Source organism: Dermacentor variabilis, unplaced genomic scaffold (genome assembly GCF_050947875.1).
Source record: "Dermacentor variabilis isolate Ectoservices unplaced genomic scaffold, ASM5094787v1 scaffold_15, whole genome shotgun sequence".
Classification (NCBI taxonomy): Eukaryota; Metazoa; Arthropoda; class Arachnida; order Ixodida; family Ixodidae; genus Dermacentor; species Dermacentor variabilis.
In genome coordinates this window covers 6,722,347-6,744,278 of record NW_027460313.1, presented here as the reverse complement: position 1 = coordinate 6,744,278, position 21,932 = coordinate 6,722,347, and the positions used below count along the sequence as shown (strand labels likewise).

Below are 21,932 nucleotides of genomic sequence, written 5' to 3'. Positions count from 1 at the left end.
ATAAACTATATTGCGCCCGAGTGATCGATATGTGTGTAGAAGACATCTTCCATGAGAGCCCCAATGCTTTATGAACAGAACCTTCAGCACGTTCAGAGCCCTGTTTGCTGTGAATTTTGTATAATTATTGTGCGGTCGGACATGTAGTTTTTTGTCGAGTATGACAGCTGGAAATTTGTATTCATGATAAGCCGCGCACAGCTACACCCAGGACCCTCATATTCTAGGGTGCATGGTGTCGCAAGCAACCAAACACTTGCGTACGCAGACACCCCTGCGGATGATTCCTTATAGCACTGTTTTATACAGTCTCTTAATATAACTGTAGCCTGAGGAATAGTTTCTTTTGCTGCATCAAGCATGCAGGAAGAGAACCTATCGTTTAATTAATCTGTACTTAAAAGTGAGTCAAATACATTTTCCAAGGACGCGCTTTTTGCAAACTGAGGCCAGTCAGCCAACTGCATTTTCCAGTATTGTCGTTTACGAGGTAACGTAGCCAATAGGGACAAAAACTCAATAAAAGCGGGTTGATGGTTACCTGCCATAAGGACCGTCATAAACATCGCATTTAAAATCAGTAAAAATAGATAACGAACAGATAGACAAATCCGGGCAGCTCAGTTTTACCGTGCTAGGTGAAATATGGGTTGGTGTACCTGCATTTAAACCAGAGACATCATTTGCTAAGATAAAGTCTTCAATAATTCTTGCTCTGGCGTCTGCTCCGTCGCTACCGCAGAGAGTACTGTGCGCGTTGAAATCACCCACTGATATGAAAGGTTCAGTAAAGTTTCGTTCGTTCTCCGTCCTCGCTTCACCGTTGGAACTTGAAGCTTCTCGGACGATGATCGGCAGTTGTTGATCAAACGCAGGCAGGAAGCGATGAGATCAGATGTACAAGAAATATTTATAGGTAAACTTTTCTATATACATGGCAGGTAAAACAAATACATTACAAACTTGAACAATAGAGAAACAAAGTCTCACTCTTCGACTGTCTCAATGACTGTTAGAGCCCAGACTCGTTTTAACGTACATAGTACGGAGGCTCACTGATCTATCAGCAATCCTGATTTCAGCCAAGTCTGAGGGACAGCATGTCGTCCCGATTTTTATAGCCCAATTACACAAAGAAAAAAAAAGGCGGTAGGGCCGTTGGCCCGTCCCACAGGTTCAGTTGCCAATCAGAGTCAACCGTTTGTTAAGCCACAACCCACAGGGATGGGCTTACTCTTCAAAATAAACATATTGGAAAACAAAGCTATTGTCCTTCTTCCCTAAAACTCCGATGCCCTCTCATTTCTCCGTAGTTAGTGACGGGGTCAGCAAAACACGCCAGGCCCGAACAAGTTATCGCTAGACCGTTTCAAATCCCAACGGCGTCTAGGCCGCAAATGTCTCGGAAGCAGGGGCATCGATACCACGTAGTGCGGCCGTACTCAAAGTTTGTCCGCGTGGGAGACTGATGGCCCTCCTTGTCCTTCAAACTTGTTGTCTAGAAGACAACGTTCTCCGAGTGCGCGTTTCCAAGACGCCGTCGTCCGAATGCACTCTTTACGTGTGCACCGCATTCCTACAGCGTGCACTGTAAGCTGGCCTTCGACACCACACCGGCAGCCGCACCCAACAACAAGGCTGGCGATTGCGTTCCGGACGCGTAGAAGATTAGGTCCCTGCTCACTGCATGCGGAACGGGGTCAGCGTTGCTAAGCCCTTCTTAACCTCGGCGGCGCCTCCAATTAGTCAGGCACTCGGGAGCCACAGCCACAATACCTTGTACAGCGGTCCCTTTCAAGGCTGGTCTGTGTGGACTCGTGTGACCGTCGGCGGACTGCCAACACCGTGCGCACAATGCCGACTTCCCGGAATCGGCACTCGCCCACCTGACACCTGCCGCGACGCGTCACCCAACACCGCGCGGTGCCTGTGACCCCACATAACACAGCAACTGTCGCCCGGTTGACACGGGGGCAAGTGAACCCCCTCTCTATGCACAAAGCACGTGGCTGATTCGTGACACTTAAGAACCCGAACAATCAGAGCGACCTTACAGGTTCCGTTAGTTGAATGTGGTTTTCGAGCTGTCTAACGTAGAATCGTATGTATTGAGATATTCAAACAGAGCAGATGGTTATGGTTTTAAAAGATACAATTGTTAGAGCTACGGCTTTAAGATTGGCATTTGTATTCACTTTTAGAGTGGCAGTCCCACTTTGCAGGACAAGCGCGACTTCGCCACAGAATCTATAAGCTTCTGTACGGTCTCTACGGGTAACCGCGTGAGGTTTTAAAATATTGTTACCCATGAAGAAAACGAAGACCGGTGAACGTGCTTGTGGTCCCGAGTGGGGGAAGGAAGAAGAGAACGACGCTGAGTTGATCAACCAGCTGGCCCCTCTTGCGCTCACCTTCGCGACTTCAAGTAAACGGTCCCCTTCATCCGTGAGGGTTATAAACGGCCTCCTTCGCGCGTAACAAAGTGGTGGAGGTGCGGGGTACCGCTCACAACAACGGAACCGTCACTGCTGCAGCTTCGTCGAAGCCGTCGACTTGCCGGCCTCCCGCCATCAGCCGTGACCGTCTTCGACATGCCAGAAGGAGCCACTCCGAGGGCAGCGCCTAGCAGTCCACTGCCATACTACCGAGTTCCACCCACCTTCGGAGGCAAAGCGGGGGAAGATGCCGACGAGTAGCTCGTCCACTACAAATGAGTGAGCAAATCCAACGGGAGGGATGCAACCGCTCAGCTCACCAATGTGGTGTTCTCCCTGATCGATACCGCCCTCGTGTGGTACGAGAACCACGAGAACACGCTTACGACGTGGGAACATTTTGTGTTTTGGGGACTCAGTCACCAAAAAGAAGCGTGCGGAGCAGACACTGTTGCAACGGGCGCAGCTACCAGGTGAGACATACACAACATATATCGAAGTGTTAAAGCTGTGCAAGGTGGTCAGTGCTCGCATGTCGGAAGAAGATAAAGTTGGGCATTCGCTGAAAGGAGTGGCTGAGGATGTGTACAATTTTCTAATTGGAAAGGAGAGCCTCAGTTCTGTGTCCGACGTCATTCGGCACTGCAGAACTTTTGAAACGCTCAAGATGCGTCGGACTGCGCCAAAGTTTGGTCGGTTGGCGAACGTTGCGACGGTTGCCAGAGGGGACACGAGTCCTTGCCTCGACCTTCCTTCGACCATCCGACAGATTTTCCGCGAGGAACTTTCCCGCTGCGAAGAGTTGTTGCATTCAACTGTTGACCACCATAGCGTGTACACGTCACGTGAGGCTATGACGGCGCCACATTCGGCCCCTTGGCAACCGATGGTTACCGCAGCAGCCGTAGAGTACAGCGCAGCCCCACAGTCGAGGATGACAACACGCCCGCCGACTCCGCGCTATGACCAACGCGCTCAGCGCACGCCTTCTAGACACCCGATTTTCGTCGGGACACACGCCGTGAACCAACCCACTACACGCGGGAAAATGATAATATCCGCTTCATCGACGAATAACCAAGGTTTCGACCTCTCCCGGTGTGTTATTTCTGCGGTTTCCCGGGTCATATATCGCGGTTTTGCAACCAGCGTATGACCACGTGGTATGGCCAGCTGGTTGATCGACTCAGCGTCGTTCTCTTCTTCCTTCCCCCAGTCGGCACCGCAAGCACGTTCACCGGTCTTCGTTTTCTTCATGCGTAACAATATAATTTTGCGGGCGCTACATTAGTTTCTTGGAGTCACAAGGCCACCGGGCCAAACGAAGTGAGAATATCTTTTACGTCTCCCAGATTGTGTAAAAGCCCATGAAAATTCCAATGTGTAATCAATGCCAAATTTATAGGGTTATTTTAAAGATATAGAAATTCTGAATTTGGAAATAGCCAATGGCAATTAGTATTCAAGTTCACGTGCGCTTTCCTGATAATGTGACCGGATCCCGATCGCCTTTTCGTCGGCCAGGGAGGAAGGGAGGAGAGAAGAGCTGTTTTGGAGTCTTGCTGCAAGGAGCAGGCTCTCCTATATCATCTGCGTCCACAGGACACTTCCATCAAGTCAGCACCAATAGGCTGCTCCTCATAGCATTTCGTGTACAGGCCTGCTTGTTAGTATCAGGCGCGTCCTTGAGTGCCGTCACTGAAACGTGCACAGCTTCTGTGCTGCAGTGGTTGCTACCAGGGTGAGCGGAAGCACCTGGGCTTTGCACTGGAGCTGAGTGTGGGTGTCTGCTGTCTTTGTGTTTGGGGGTTGGATAGCTGACCCCATGTCATTGAGCTCCGCCTCGGTGCCACCCAATGTCATTTGTGGCGCCCGCCCTATCTTCCCAGCTTCAGCAAAGGTTTCGTGAAGTGCAAAGGTAACACGCTTTGTCACTTCCTGACATGTTGTGTTTTCCTTGACTTTCAGCGTGATTATTTCTTTTTTTATTCCATGATTACGTTCTGTACAGGATGCAGAAGAGGCGGCACGAAGCCCTTCACAGTTAGCGCACCGAAGCTGTCCTGCGCACTGATCTTCACTCTGATCTGCTAGATTGCACCTGGCGCAAGAAGGATTGTGAGCCGCTTCCATATCTTTGACGCCGGAACCAATGCAATGTAATCGGTACACAATGGTTGAGCACGGAAATAGAGGTATGTCGCATGTACAACCACTGGCAGAGTTCAGGAATTAGGTGGTAGAACTACACGTTTGGCTCTCGTTTCGACATTTTTGTTTCGCGTCTGTATTACTCGCGCCGATCTTACTGCTTGTTTTTGAAAAGCTTCTTTAATCTGAGTGTCTGCGCATTTCAGAAGTTCATTACTTGAAATGACTCCTCTCGCATAGCTTAATGTCCGGTTGTAGCCTGTGGACATTTTCTTTGCTTTGTAGTTATTTCCTACGCATTCGATCATTGCCTTTGCAAGAGCAAGTGGGTACATCTCATTTATTTTTTTCTCGTTTTCAGACGTGATCAGGCAAAAACTTTGTGAAGATATTCTCGCACTGGCTTGTTTGAGTGACTTGTTTCAGCGACTTGTTTCTGGCACATCGAGACACGAAATTGTGCTGTCGACTGGACAGACTAGGAGCAGCAAGAATATTCCTGTATGTTGACGACTACTTGGCTTTATTAGACTCTGACAAATGTTTGCTTGCCACGGCGACGCCCGCTGTTTGCTCTGCTTTTAATGAACTCCTCAGGCCACTTCTTGTAACGACTGAAGCAACCGTTCACAGTACTATCAGGTTCTTGGATCTAACCTTCATATGTGCTAGTAAACAAGTGGTTCAGTATTACAAGCTGAGAAGCAATGACCCATCCTTGCATACTCATCAGCTCTTTCAAAGCAGCTCAAGCGAGGTATCATCAATTTGTGTTTCAAAAACGCGCCTTTGACGCCCTGCCCGCACTTCGTTTCCACGAGTTTTGAGTACGAAGTCTCCCATCTGTGAAACGCCAGTTACCAGTTGCATGTATTCTTCGATGTGGTAGGCAGCATTTTAAAGAAAAGTAAGTGGAAAATTCACAATGACACTGACCAAGTGACGTTGGTCAGTATCAGTTGCTGCATTATCTTCTATATGAACTTTCTACGCACGATTGGGAAAACTCCTTTTCATGCATGCTATTCAATCACCACATGCTATCGATCAGCCAGTGATCGTTTGAAGATTTATCTTTATGGAGGAACCGGCGACAGGTAAGATTGTTGTCAATATTTCCAACCGCATCCAATAACCCCACTTAGATCAAGACAGTACTATTCGTGCATTGATGCTTTCGCCAAAAAGCACCAACACTAATTAGTCTCGAGCTTCTGTGCGAAAACTCCTTGGCCCATGGAAAAAAAACAGGACGTCTTTTGAGGTGATGTCAAACATAGCATATCAGGATACAAGCATTTACGCCGAGTTTTATAAGGTGAAGTACGATGAAACATCTTAGGGCAACGTTTCTTAGTTAGACTTCATTCATGCTATTGGCACGTGTACTTGTTTGTCTTTATCGGGTGACACGTTTCACCGCCTAACAAATGTTATGGCACAGCGCAGCACGCGTCTGCATGTAGCGGAGGTTTGTGAAATGTTGTCGATGGTTCAATCCGCTGTCTGGGACCGAGCCTTGTGTGATCTTATTGCATGTGTGCGCGACGCGAATAATGTAGAACTTTGTGGAGGGCACGCGGGCCCCAGCGATTGCTCTGGAGCATTCGACGACAGATGTATAAAAGCCGACGCGCTTGACCCGTTGAGCCGATTTTCGACGATCGCCGTGTGTGTTAGCCGCTATCGTTATTCTTTGAGTGTAGCCTGCTTTTGAGGGTACAAGTTGGCCCAATAAATCGCTAGTTTCTTTATTCACAATTTCGCTGCCTTCTTCACCGTCACTGCTACGTGGCATCTGGTGGAGGTGCTATACGTTCACGTACCGGACGCCCCCGACAAGCCGTAATCTAAGACCGGACCGCAAAGACAACACCAACTTCGTCCAGGAGCATCGAGCAAGCCGCCGGCTACAGCAGCTGCCCCCGAAACACGGACTTTTACCAGAGACGACCAAGATGATCGTGCAAGAAAATCGTCCAGAGACGACCAAGAAGACAGTCCCAATGGCAGCCGCAGCAGCCCCAATAGTTCTGCAGCAGCCCAGGGAGCCACCGACGTTCGGCTGTTCCACATTTGAGGACCCGGAAAACAGGCTGGAGACGTATGAGAGGGTCGCTACGTTTGACAGCTCGAACAGCGACGACAAGCTGCGAAATGTCTATTTTGCAGTGTAACATGCGGCTAGGACGTGGTTCGAGAATGGAAAAACCACCTTAACGACGTGGAACCTATTCCGAACCGGCTTCCTGCAAATATTCAGAAGCGTCGTGCGTAAAGAGCGTGCCCAAGCGCCACTGGAAACTAGAGTACAGCTTCCCAATGAGAGCATAAAGATGTTCACGGAGGAGATGGCCCGTCTTTTCCGGCACGCCGACCCGGAAATGTCGGGGGAGAAAAAAGTTCGCTTCCTGATACAGGGCGCCAAGCAAGAACTTTTCGCTGGACTGATTCCCAACTCGCCGAAGACCGTAGCTGAGTTTTCTGCAGAGGCATCGACGATCGAGAAAACTGGAAATGCGCACCCAGCAATATAACCGCCAGGTGCTCACGCCACAGTGTGCCATCCAAGGACTGGGTTCCGACAACCTTCAAGAGACCATCATGGCCATTGTGCGCAAAGAACTGCGCAAGGTCTTGGCTTCGTCGCAACCTGAAGTTGCCTCCATCTCCGACATCGTGAAAGATGAGGCTCTGCGATCGCTTACCGTTCCTAAGGTACAACCTCAATTACCGAAGCCCGAGCCACAAGCGATCACCTACGCCTCCGTCGCACGCCGTCAAGGTCCCCCTCCGTGACCAAGCCAGGGCCCTGTAACGCCGCAATTCCATCGTCCGCCGCTGCCGCGGCCAGCACACCCGCCCAGCGCACCTACGCGAGGAAGACGGACATTTGGCGAGCCCCCGACCACTGCCCGCTCTGCTATCGCTGCAGAGAAGCCGGCGATGTGTACGCCGATGCCCATACCGCGACTTGGGACTGAGAGGGTTCGCCGTCAACGCGCCGCGTCCACAGCTTGGGGAGTGCCCATGTGACATCGCCGATTGCCTAGCCGCCGCTCAGTGGAAATCTCGACGACCGTCCCGTTCGCCGTCACCAGACCGCAACAACGATCACACACTGGCCCAGCCCGAGGACAGTCCGTCAGGCCTTATCTGGAACGCTAAAAGCAGCAACCGATGCAGGTGCGGTTGCTGTTCGTTGAACTGACGAAGATCATCCGGCACCGACGAAGACGCCGAAGAAACTATCTCGACGACATAACAACGACGACACACCGCCGTCCCAAGGAAGCCTGGCAGCAAAGAATACGCCGATGTAAGACAACCTGACGACGCGACGTTCCAGCCACAGATCAACGCGATGCAGCCGTGATCCGATGCCAAGCCCTAACTGTAACGCAAGACGAAGAAACACCGATCTCAACGTGCTCCTTGACGACCATGCAGTCACCGCCTTAGTAGACACAGGAGCCGATTACTCCGTCATGAGTGGACCCATCGCGGCCCAGTTGAAAAAAGTTAAGACTGCATGGGAAAGCCCTCAAATTCGGACAGCTCGAGGACACCTCATAACGCCGACTTGTATATGCGCGACAAGAATTAGCGCTCATGACCGGACTTACCCTGCCACCTTCGTTATCCTCCAACAGTGTTCACGAGACGTCATTCTCGGCATGTACTTCCTGAACCAACACGGTGCAGTCATCGACTTGAAGTGGAAATCGATAAAGGTGTCGGAAGATAAAGCGTTACCGTCGGAGAGCTCTCGGGGTCAAGTGAGCATTCCACCGCGCTGCAGCATTATCCTTTCCGTCGGCACCGAAACACCTGCCGAGGTAGAAGGCGTCATCGAGGGTGACCAACGTCTACTACTCGACCGTGAAATTTGTGTCGCAAGAGGGATCGCTGAACTGCACTGAGGAAAAACGAAGGTATTGCTGACAAACTTCAGCCAGTAGTTCAAGCACGTCAACAAAGGCGTGACAATCCCTAACATAGAGGAAATTGTGGTAACCAGCAATGCGTTTGTCCTCTAGGATTCAGCTGCATCTACCCTGACGACCATATTTCTCGAACCAGACTTCGAAATAAATCCAAGTCTCCCCATGAGTAAGCAGCAACAGATCAGAAGTCTTCTACGACGATACGAAGAGTATTTTTCGACGTTATCGAGGATTCGACAAACACCAGACGCAAAGCATCGCATAATAACTGAAGAGTGCGCTCGACCACTCCGCCAGAGCCCTTACCGAGTTTCGACGAGAGAATGTGACGCTATTAAGCAACAAGTCGACGAAATGCTGCGCGACGACATCATGCAGCCGTCGAAAAGCCCGTGGGCATCTGTGTAAGCTTGGTGAAAAAAAAGGACGGAACCCTGCGTTTCTGCGTCGTTTATCGTCGACTTAACAAGATCACGAAGAAGGACGTATACCCCCTCCCACGGATAGACCACGCATTGGATCGGCTCTGCAACGATAAATACTTCTCATCGATGGCCCTCAAGTCTGGCTACTGGCGAATAAAAGCCGACGAGAAAGATCGCGAAAAGACCGCCTTCATCACGCCAGACGGCCTCTACGATTTCAAGGTCATGCCATTCGGAATGTACTCGGCTCCTGCAACGTTTCAGCGCGTCATGGACGCGGTGTTAGCAGGATTGAAGTGGCACACGTGTCTTGTTTACTTGGATGACGTCGTTGTCCTCGTCGGAAATTTTGTCGGTCACCTCAAGCGGCTTCCGACAATATTAGAGACCATCAAGTCATCAGGGCCACTCCGAAGCCGGCAAAGTGCCGCTTCACTTACGATGAGCTTCTGTTCCTAGCCCACATAATCAGCAAAACTGGAGTCCGCCCCACCCGAAGAAGACAGCTGCCACAGAAAAGTTCCCGCAGCCCATCGACAAGAAGCCAGTGCGTAGATTTCTTGGCATGTGTGCCTACTACAGGCGATTTGTCAAGGACTTTTCACGCATCGCTGAGCCGCTGACAAAGCTAACTAAATGTCACGTCGAGTTCATGTGGGAAACGCCGCAGACCAACGCATTTCAAGAACTCAAATGACGCATGCAGTCGCCGCGGGTATTTGCACACTTCGACAAGAACGCCGATACCGAAATCCACACTGACGCCAGTAGCCTAGGCCTCGGTGCCGCCCTAGTTGAGAGGAACTAGTTGACATGGTCTTGAACGGGTGGTATCTTATGCTGGCCGGTCGCTGTCAAAAGCGGAAGGCAATTATTCTACGACTGAAAAAGATTGCCTCGCCATCATTGCAGCTACAGCAAAATTCCGTCCTTTCCTATATAGCAGGCCATTCAAAGTAGTAAGCGACCATAACGCGTTGTGTTGGCTAGCTAACTTAAGCGACCCTTCAGGACGGCTGGCGCGGGGGAGCCTCAGACTGCAAGAATATGACGTCACGGTAATCGACAAGACCGGACGAAAACTCTCTCAAGCCGACTGCCTATGACGCGCCCCAATCGATCTCCCGCCGCAAGATGACGAGTACTATATAACGCCTTCTTCAGAATAATAAGCGCGGAAGACTTCACTAAACAGCAACGAGCAGACCCGGAGCTAAAAGGCTTCGTCGAGTATTTGGAATGGAACACCGACTTTGTCCCTTGGGCATACAAGCGCCGATTGTCTTCGTTTACGCTACAAAACAACCTGCTCGTCAAGAAGAACTTCTGACCAGTCCACGCCAACAACCTCCTTGTTCCGTCAGCGCTGCGTCCCGAAATTCTGCGCGCCTTACATGACGAGCCAATCGCTGGGCCCTTCGGAATCTCCCGGACGCTGTCGAGGATACAGGAAAGGTGTTACTGGCCGCGTCTGACCACCCACGTCGCCCGTTACGTTAAGGCATGCCGAGACTGTCAGCGACGCAAGACAGCACCAACAGGGCCAGCAGGATTACTACAGCCGATCGAACCTCCTTGCCGACCATTTCAGCCGATCCGGAGGGATTTGTTGGGACCGTTTCCGACGTCGACATTCGGAAATAAGTGGATCGTTGTGGCGACGGACTATCTCACCCGATTCGCTGTAACGAAAGCTCTACCCAAAGGCAGCGCTGCCGAAGTGCGGAAATTTTTCGTCGAGAGCATCCTGCTGCGACATGGCGCCCCAGAAGTCCTCATCACCGACAGAGGAACGGCCTTTACAGCGGAGCTCACCCAATCCATTCTGCAATACAGCCAGACAAGCCACAGGAGCACAACTGCCTACCAGCCGCAGACGAATGGTCTTACGGAGCGCTAGAATAACAGCCTCGCCGACATGCTATCAATGTACGTCGACGTCGAACACAAGACCTGGGATGTCGTTCTGCCGTACGTAACCTTCGGTTAGAACACGGCGGTGCAAGAAACAACACAGTTCACGCCGTTTAAGCTGGTTTACGGCAGGAACCCGACGACGACGCTTGACGCCATGCTGCCGCACGTCACTGACGAAGAGAATCTTGACATCGCTACCTATCTCCAGCGCGCCGAAGAAGCCCGACAGCTCGCCCGCCTACGGATCAAGAACAAGCAGCGTACCGACAGCCGATACTACAACCTCCGACGACGCTTCGTCGAGTACCAGCCCGCAACCGTGTTTGGGTTGGGACCCCGATACGCCGACGAGGCCTGAGTGAGAGACTATTGCGACGCCATTTCGAACCCTACAAGGTCATCCGACGTATTCGCGCACTGGACTAAGGGGTCGTGCCAGACGGCATTTCGCATTCACAGCGGCGCCGCGCATGATCTGCAGTGGTCCACGTGATGCGTCTTAAACCCTGCTACGCACGCTGACGAACTTCTTTAGTTCGTTTTCTTTGTTATGGGTGTTTTTCTTTATTATTTTCGTTTGTTTGCAGCATCGGGTCGATGCTTTTTAAGAGGGGGGTATTTACACATGTACTTGTTTGTCTTTATCGGTCGACATGTTTCACTGCCTAACAAATGTTATCGCATTATCCCAGTTTTGCTGCCTGCTTCACCGTCACTGCTACATGACACTATTGTAGGCGCCGATTACGGAGGGGGGGGGGGTGTTGGGTGGCTGTGGGACCCGCGCTCCTCCGGAGTTTTTCGGGGGAGCTAAGCCCCCCTCCCCACCGACGATGCCGACGATACCGCTGCCGGAAGTAGGCCCGCAGTTTTGCTCACGTTTTCTTACGTGGGAAATGGGAAACAATACTTGCTTTTTGCAGCACCTAATTTGAAACAACGTAACATTCACCAGTCAAATATTGGTATTTTATTGCACGTTTAGTTTGCTCTTTCGAGTTTTCACACACCCGAGACCGTCGCACGTTTTGCGCATAGATCAAACACAATATGACACCCATGCCTTCTGGTGAGTGTTCATCGCTTGCTGTCCCGCCAATCAACTCCCCTGAGAGGCTGTTGACTAACTTTAGCAACTAAAGACTGTTGAAGCACAGAAAAAAAGTTTTTCCAGCGTCTGCGCGGAAACCAAGCGAGTCGTTCTGGAAATCACAACCATCGACACGTACAAACGAGCGAGTGAACTGACTGCTGTGCCGGCTCTACCGACGGCAGCTTCGGTGGCGCGTCGCCATACGGCTGCTTCGGAGCTCCGACGCAGGCTGCGATGCTGGCTGTTGAGAACTTGGTACATATCATATGTGAATAAACACTGATTCGCGCCGAGTTATTGTATTTGCCTTGACTAGAGAAGTTCTGCGAGGTTGGCGAAACCGAAACCGGTGCAGAGCACGCCCGGACTACATTGCGTACGAATATGGTCATGTGCAGAAGCTCCGCCCCAGTAGCTTTCGCTTCCTAGTCAAAAAAGATTGTCCGCGAGTATAGTTGCAAACAAGCTGCGACAGTTGTTGTCTTAGCGTAGATAAAGTGTACGGATGCTTTTTCTTTTGCTACAAAGACTATCACAACAAAAGCGATTTGACAACGTCAGTGCAAAAGCTTAAAGGTGCGTTTTCTTTTGTCCCAGTCACCATGTCTTTCTCTATTGAGCAGAAAATAAACATGATCCTTGTCTTGGGATCTGCAAATGGCAACAAGAGGAAGGCCACAAATATATAAGTCCTGGAAGTGCGGCGGTAGACCAAACTCATCGACTATCCTCAGAAATTATGAAAAGCTGAGACAAACCGGCAGCTTCAAGAAACAGCGGCGGAGGACTCATTCTTTGAGTCCTAGCCTACGCACGGATATTCTAGCATTTATGGCATCAAACCCTCATGCTAGCGTGTAGGACGTGGCCGCCCAAGTACCAATTTCCAAGTCATCAGTTTGGAGGATTCTAAATGACGGCCTTTCACCCGTACCACCTCAACCAGCACCAATGCTTGGAAGACAGGGACGTGCAGAATCGTCTAGATTTCTCGAATTGGGTTCTCATAAAAGCCGATCAGTCACAAGAGTTTTTGAGGAACATCATGTGCACAGATGATGCCCACTTTCGCAGAAACGTCTACGTAAATTTGCATAATGCACACTGCTGGAGGGACTCCAATCTACACTTGGTAAAGGGCAATAGGCACCAGTACCAGTGGTCGGTGAATGTGTGGTTCGTAATTTCCGCCGGTGCTATAACCGGTCCCATCTTCCTTGATCACACACTGACTGGACAGCGTTACATGAACGAAATCATTCAAGGAAGGGGGAATGAGTTTCTCAACAATGTACCACTGTTACGTCTTCCAATTCTGTGGTATCGGCAAAATGGGGCACCCATACACAGCAGCAGCTCAGCCCGAAACTGGCTGGATGCGACTTTTCATGCGCAATAGATTGGAAGGCACGGGCCTGTAAATTGGCCGCCTAGGTCACCTGAGCTCTCTCTACTCGATTTCTTTTTCTGGAGTTATGTGAAAGATCAAGCTTATATGAAGAAAACAGATGTCATTTTAGTTGAAGGCAAGGATAAGGGATGTCTGCCATAGAATTCCGGCGTCGGTCATCAAGAAAGCCACTGAAGATGCGATATAACGGACACAGTACTCCGTAACTGCAGAAGATGATAACCATTCCATTCAGTAAAGATGAAATGGCAGCGAAAGCTTACGACAGCCAAAGCTCTCAAACCAAAAGCAAAGTGCTTTCGCTGCCAGTCCACCTTCACAAAGTAGAATGGTTGTCATTTTTTGAGTTGCCAGTGCGGCGTCGTTGCTCGTTCGGAGGTGCCCGGGCTCGCGATTATCGTTTTCGTTCAGCATCGCAAGAACGTTCTTCGTCGGTCGTCACATCGTGCCGGCGCCGTTTACATCTCGTTGCTGTTCCCTCCGGCGCTCCTCGTACGCATGTTGCATTCGGGTGTACGAACCATACGTTCCGGCCTGATCGATAACGCAGCTGTGTTTAGCACCAATACCTCTCCTGCTTATATACTGCGATAACCTTGACGTCATGCTATTGTTCACGGCGAGCGTTATAATCTGTTCCCTATTTTTACATGTGCACCCGTATGGGTGTGTTAGAAATTGCAAAGTCCTTTTCTGTTGCCGGAGGCCGAAAAATCTGCGGAAGATTAGTCACACACAGCTTTTGCAGTAAAAAAGAGACCTATTCGAACACGGGATCTAGGCTGGTGTTTAGTGGAGCTTACGAATTCATAGATAATAAGGTCACTGAAGTCTGGCGTTTTTTGTTTTGTCTTGTTTTTTGCATTTTGTGCTGACATCCTCATTGCCCATTCGGCTCATTTAGAAGTTGAATATTTACTTTCTTGAAAGCATCGGTTCTGCCTTTTCTCTACACGTTGGTGGCTTCCCCATGTGTTTATTTCTCTTTTATTTTTTGACAGGAACTTGTTTTTGCAGAACGTATACACTTCCATATAAAATAAAACGGTAACTTTAATTTGGCTTTGGTCCGAAGCAAGTCTCTGGCGCGAAATCTAGCTTTGCGCACACTCTTTCGATGGGGTGTGAGAAAACTGGATTTTGAAACATTCTATGAATATTACAGTGTTTTTTTAATTTCGCGCGTGGTCAGAGCGGCTCTTCGGCCGCATTATCAAGGGACTTCTGTTACGAATGTGACCAGTCGGCCGTGAGAGACGGATAATAAATGCGACGTAGAAATGTGAGGAAGGAATAGCTGCGAAGCCGCTAAACCTGCTTTTGGTGCTCCTTCCGTGCAAATATCAAGGTGATGCGCTGTCTCTTCGGGTTTGCGACAAGCAATGCAGTTGCATTCAATCAGCTTATTTGAGCACGCTGCTTTATGATGTGGGTGGGAGCACACTCACATGGTATTTTTCATACTTCGTGAGGTTTCTTTGCCAGTCGGAAAAAATTGTACGCAATTAGTACATCGCTGAAAACAACGCAGTCAGATGTCATTTTGTAGTGGTTACAAACGCCTCATTGACACTTCAAAATTAGGATAGTACTTATCGAGTTAGATAATTGCAATTACCGAATGAAATCTCATTCACGAAATAATTACTGGCGACTACTCCGCTGTACTGGAAACATTATGCACTAGGTTTTCTTCGAGTAACGCAACTGCTCTTTCTTTAAGTCTTCGTGCATGATAGTTGGGGAACATTGTGCAGTTCACTCAGTAACCTAAATGAGGGCAAGCCAAATTCACTCGAAATAAGAATCGACAACAGCTATGCGCAGCAGCGCTTATACCCGGACTCGCAGAAAAAGAAAAAAGAAAGCGATTGGGAGGCTGCAGATTCGCCGGAAAGGCGAAGCAGTATTAGTGATAATAAAGTATAAAACAATTTCACGAAGGAAGATTCCACCGCCGAGAGACGCCAGATTCTTGGTGGTGAGCTGTCTTTAAATTGAACTGTCTCCTAGTGTTAGGTTTCGCGCATACTTTCTTTGAGGTTACATGAAGTTCCTTCAAGTGCAACTGTTATTGAAAGTTATATATAGAGGGTGTCCCACCTAACTTTAGCCAGAGTTTAAAAATTTGCAAATGTTACGCAGCTGGACGGAACAAAGGTAATGTTGTTTGCCGTCGCTTGGAGATACTCAAACTATCTTTTTTCATTCTGCCTAATTAGATAATTAGTAAGTAATGACTGTTTCCTACTATGAGGTCTTGCATATACTCGTACATATATATATATATATATATATGTATATATATATATATATATATATATATATATATATATATATATATATATATACACACATGGGGTTCAGCACGCTAGTCGGGACCCAGCTCCCCCTCCCGTCCCTGCACAAATGAAAACGCTCCGCCTATGCATAGTCTGTAGTCGTTTCGGTGCCTATAGAATGGTGAACAGGACATGATGCGTCGCAGGTCGAAGGCAGCTTCATACGGCACATTTTTCTAATAGTGCGTAACTGATTTTTCAAGGCTTCACCACACCGTTATAGTTTGTTCTCTTGAGTCTCAGTGAAACCGACCACCATTTAGTAGTCCTGATGTGTCAGAGCAGAGACGTCACGATGCATCTTTCTTCGCTACCTTGAGAAAGTACACCGAACCATTTCCTCGGTCCCGTATTATTTCTGCCATTTTTATATGTATTTAGATAACGTTTATCAGTCCTTTTGGATTGCAGGAAGTTCTTATTCATGCGAAAATTGTTATTATCGACGACCACCTATTGATTGTAAGCCCGTGCCGGGTACACAGCATTGTGCGTAAGATTTCCGTGCTGACGACGCCAGAGAAATGGCGAGTTCCGGCGCTGCTTCAGGTGCGACGACTACTTCGTCTCCATAAATCGCCGAAACAGTGATTTATAACTGCGGACGGTATTTTCTTGACGACTTCAATTATATTTCTATTAAAGGGTGATTTAGGGTTCACAGCTACGTGGCACTCTAATTTTGTACCATTTTCACATCGTTTTTCTTTCTTTTTTTTTGGATTTCACTGGCTTTCAGCACATGATTAAAGCAGCTCTCACTTGAAAAACCAACAAAAACAGCAAATTCATCCATCGTACTGTAGAGAGTTCCAACTCTGATGGGAACGATGCGAGACAGCAGGCTTCATGAAATTAAAATGAAAAAAGAAACTGGCGATTTCAATCAAGTTGAAGGTGACCGAGACTTGCAACAAGATGCAGAAAATAGTCTATAAATAACGGAACAAACTATGCAAATGATATATACTACACATTCTCAATTACCACGTTTTGTGATATAGTCGGTTCTTAATTGCACTTTCATATGACAACCTTCTCATTCCTTCAGTTACAATAAATATAATCTTTTCTTGTTTGCTTTATCTTCCATTATAGCAATGGCTTTCACTGGCAGCTCATCGTATGAAATACGTGCTTGTGTTCCGAAATCCTCGCGCGTGTTTTCACGACAGCTTTCCACAGCGTTTTACCAATCACTTCTAGAGAAGCAAGAGTAAAGAGGAAGTGCTGGCGGCCTAGATAATAAAAAAGTGGAAGGTTTGCTCTCCTGAAGGTTATGTCACCGGCGGATGACATGTCCTCCGGCAGTTTCTTCGCCATTTCTTTCCAGAGGCGTATAAGTCTGCATATAATCAGGAATGCAAAGGCGCAATACGGCCACGTACAAGGACAAGAAAAAACTGATTGGTATTTACCCAAAAACAGATTTAATTAAAAAGAGGCATAGCGATTAAAAAGACGAAAGTTCTCTTCTGTTTCGCCTTCTTTTCCTATGATTTCACCCCCAGTGTGTTCGTTTACACTGTTCCCGGTCCAATAGTCGCGCTTCCCCTTCCCGCTCCCTTTTATTCCCATCAAATCTCACCGACTCCTTTATATCCCTCAAGCACGTGTCACATATACGCGCGTTAAACAAAAAAATTGTTCATTTTTGCACACTCTCTTGAATTTCCGCATGGAAAATTACGCCATTAATCTTTTCTTTTCGCTCAGAGGCTCTCCCGGTATGCGGCCTCGTTCAAGCGGCCACCTTGCAGAGTATGAAGGGAGCCACTGTTCTAGGCGGGGAAATAAAAGTATAACGAAAGGCACATTTATGCCTAGTTCTCGCAGTGTTCTTTCTTGGTCTGCGATAAACAGGCGCCGTGATTTACAGCGCACGTGGTCGATCTCACGCCAGGCTGCTGGCACCTCGCGAGTCGGGCGCAGTGAGCCCGGCCAGTGCGCGCTCTTCTTATCGCAGCTGACAACGGCTCAAGACGCTTATGGTGCGTTCCGCGTAACCGTAATAACAGGGCGCGATGGTTACAACATCCGCACCACACTGCCGTTCCTTTAAACTTTGTATTCCTTCAGCTCTTTGAACCCTTCTCACTTTGTGAACACTTCCTCGGACACCGAGTTTGCCTTACGTTCCTACATGCGCTTTCCCCTAACTACGCTCCCCTCGGCCGTTTCCACATCAATAATTCTTGTGTTCACGGCCTGCCGGACAGCTGAAGGCTCTTCTTGCGTTCAGCCTATTTCCTCGTTTACTTGCATTAAAAAGGGATCATTTAAAAGTAAAAAAAAAAGCCGAATATTACTCATGGCCTGCTGGTGCGCCCGCCGCGCCTGAGAGGAAAGGGGCATGTGTAAATGGATGGTAGAACGCTGAGGCGTGCTGGCAGCAGCTTGTGAACCTATAATGGGCATAAAAATGAACTAATATTTCAACAGACTCCTTAGAATATGCGATAGGCATGAGACGCAGCTAAAATGTAACACTCGGAGCATTATGCAGAGCCGTGAATGACTGGTGAAAAATATGAGACAGCAAGCATACTATTTTTTATCCCCCACTACGTACGTGGACCACCGCTGTCGTTAAAAACTCGAAAAATTAGCGCGAAAAATCCCCGTCATACGAACCACTAGTCCCTACAGCCTGTTGATTACTGCTGTTGTGTCAAATAGGCTGAGTGATAAATCGCTTCCAGAGAACAGGTTCAATGGTAGGCTTCGGTGCCTCAATTTGGGAGTCTTCCTTGAGAAAGCGCTCTTCTCCCGGATCAGTTATTGGTGTGTTCAGGACGCAAATGTGCACCGAAAGGAGAAGGAGGCTAGTGGCACGACTTCGGGAATGTTTTAAATAAATTGCGTGCTTACCAAAGACATCAACTGAAAGAACAGCAGATGTGCTCTGTTATGCCGAGAAGAATGCTCTTACGGCGCGTACTTGGTCAAAATCTCGAGTTGCTAAATACCTGAGACAAAGACTGAGGCCTTCAGTCGTAGAATTACTTTATTTATGTGGAAAAAGGGAAGCAGGGAAACAATGGGAAGTCGCAAGCCGCAAGTGCCTTTGACTGGCTGGTAGAACACATGACCTGCTACACCTCATACACATCAAGTCAACATTTGGGTGGGCTTATATTTAAGCGTTGATGCATCATTAAGGAGTGTGCAATAGAAGTCGGTGGTAACTTCCTTAGACAGGACACCAGTAAGCTATCGCAGGAGATGAAAGATCTGATCAAGAAACGCCAATGTATGAAAGCCTCTAACCCTAGAGCTAGAATAGAACTGGCAGAACTTTGAAAGTTAATCAACAAGCGTAAGATAGCTGACATAAGGAAGTATAATATGTATGGAATCGAACATGCTCTCTGGAATGGAGAAAGCCTAAAAGCAGTGAAGAAGAAACTAGGAATTGGCAAGAATCAGATGTATGCCTTAAGAGACAAAGCCGGCAATATCATTACTAATGTGGGTGAGATAGTTCAAGTGGCTGAGGAGTTCTATAGAGATTTATACACTACTAATGGCACCCACGACGATAATGGAAGAGATGATAGTCTAGAGGAATTTGAAATCCCAAAAGTAACGCCGGAAGCAGTAAAGAAAGCCTTGGGAGCTATGCAAAGGGGGCAGGTAGCTGGAGAGGATCAGCTAAAAGCAGTTTTGTTGAAGAATGGTGGGCAGATTGTTCTAGAAAAACTGGCCACCCTGTATACGCAATGCCTCATGACCTCTAGCGTACCGGAATCTGGAAAGAACTCTAACATAATCCTAATCCATAAGTAAGGGGACACCAAAGATTTGAAAAATTATACACCGATCAGCTTACTGTCTGTTGCCTACAAAGTATTTACTAAGGTAATCGCAAATAGAATCAGGAACACCTTACAGTTCTGTCAATCAAACGACCAGGCAGGATTCCGTAAAGGCTACTCAACAATAGACCATATTCACACTATCAATCAGGTGATAGAAAAATGCGCGGAATATAACCAACCCTTATATATAGCTTTCATTGATTACGAGAAAGCGTTTAATTCAGTCGAAACCTCAGCAGTCATGGAGGCATTACGGAATCAGGGTGTATACGAGCCGTATGTAAAATACTGAAATATATCTGTGGCGGCGCCACAGCCACCGTAGTCCTCCATAAAGAAAGCAACAAAATACCAATGAAGAAAGGCGTCAGGCAGGGAGATACGATCTCTCCAATGCTATTCACAGCGTGTTTACAAGAGGTATTCAGAGACCTGGATTGGAAAGAATTGGGGTAAGAGTTATTGGAGAATACCTTAGAAACTTAGTAACTCACTGACCTGGAGAGGCAAAGCAGAAGAGTTGGTCTAAAAATTAATATGCAGAAAACTAAAGTAATGCTTAACAGTCTCGGGAGAGAACAGCAATTTACGATAGGCAGCGAGGCACTGGAAGTCGTAAGGGAATACATCTACTTAGGGCAGGTAGTGACGGCGGATCCGGATCATGAGACGGAAATAATCAGAAGAATAAGAATGGACTGTGGGGCGTTTGGCAGGCATTCTCAGATAATGAATACCAGGTTACCATTATCCCTCAAGAGAAAAATGTATAACAGCCGTGTCTTACCAGTACGCACGTACGGGGCAGAAACCGGGAGGCTTATGAAAAGGGTTCTACTTAAATTGAGGACGACGCAACGAGCTATGGAAAGAAGAATGATGGGTGTAACGTTAAGGGATAAGAAAAGAGCAGATTAGGTGAGGGAACAAACGCGAGTTAATGACAGCTTAGTTAAAATCAAGAAAAAGAAATGGGGCGGAGGGGCGTGGGCAGGACATGTAATGAGGAGGGAAGATAATCGATGGTCATTAAGTGTTAGGGACTGGATTCTAAGGGAAGGGAAGCGTAGCAGGGGGCGGCAGAAGGTTAGGTGGGCGGATGACATTAAGAAGTTTGCAGGCACGACATGGCCACAATTAGTACATGACCGCGGTAGTTGGAGAAGTATGGGAGAGGCCTTTGCCCTGCAGTGGGCGTAACCAGGCTGATGATGATGATGATATTTAACCGTTGTTTAACCATATTATCACAGACGAATGACAAAAGCGAATACACCAGTCATGTCTCTCCATGTCGCCTTGAAAATTTACGGTCACCTTACATGGAGAACACGGAGATAATTATTATTCCGGTAGAGAAGCCGGCTGGAGGCAACGACCGTGCTACTTAAGTTCCTTCAATTATCATCACCCCATTGGAATCAGAGTCTGACGAAGGAAACTCAGACCTTGAGCTCTCCACTTATTATTCTTCTGCTTCAGCCAAGCCCATGATCCTCGTCCTTTTCTAAACCTCATAACTCGACATCATCCGCTTCTGCCATCCAATGCGATTCCCTTGTCTTAGTGCCCATCGTGCAAATCTTATATAACGCCGGTTATTTGTGGTGCGCCAAGCAGTGATCTACTGTACTTCTCTTCAACTTGTAATACCAACTTGCCCACGCTTTGTCTCCAATCCAGATCTCTCGTATATAATACATCTCTCGTAAATAATTTTATCGCTCAGTTCGCGGTATTCAGTTTTAATTTGTTATCGCATAAAAAGCTTCACACGCGCAAGTGATAGTACTGCTACCAGCTTCTGTCCACGAATACTCACCCGGATCGAGCTGCGCTAAAGGTGAACGTGTTGGTGTCGAAGTCGAAGCGCCAAGCACCCCTCTGCAGTAGAACTGGGCCGTGCTTGCTCTTGAGAATCTCCCTCCAGTCGCCGGAAAACTGCACAGAGGGAAATGAGAGGGCGTATGCAGACACCGATTCCGAGAGATACTGGCGCATTTTACTAGCCTCAAGAGACACCCTTCTGCGAGCTATATTTGCGGCGCTTCGTTTAGTAATTAGCCGGGCAAGAGGGATGCCTTGGAAGAACAATTTTCCTGAGATTGTATTCATTTAAGGCGTGCCGAGTGGCCGATCCCGGAAACCGCGGGCCTTGCGGGTTCGTACATTCCAATGTCGCCGAGCAAGAAGAAAGCAAGCACAAAGAATCCTAGCGAAGCCCGGTCCATGTATTGTTTGCGTGTGCGTCTTTGTGAAATGAGAGAAATCGAAGGGGCAATTTTTTTTATTGGTAACAACCACATGAAGCCAACGCATAACACATAAGTCCTATTATACCACATAAGTTCATGCCCCATTAGTCTGAATGCACGCTGTTGGCTGTTGTT

The 21,932-nt window shown here is 48.1% G+C and overlaps 1 protein-coding gene across 3 annotated transcripts in view; it reads right to left on the bottom strand.

The window, feature by feature from the left end:
- Positions 1-21,932, bottom strand: part of LOC142567938 (papilin-like) — a 604,722-nt gene that overhangs the window by 354,942 nt on the left and 227,848 nt on the right. For all 3 annotated transcript variants that reach the window (XM_075678027.1, XM_075678026.1, XM_075678025.1), the window contains exon 3: positions 21,365-21,483. In XM_075678027.1, the coding sequence (XP_075534142.1) occupies positions 21,365-21,483 (119 nt within the window). The remainder of the gene's footprint in view (positions 1-21,364; positions 21,484-21,932) is intronic.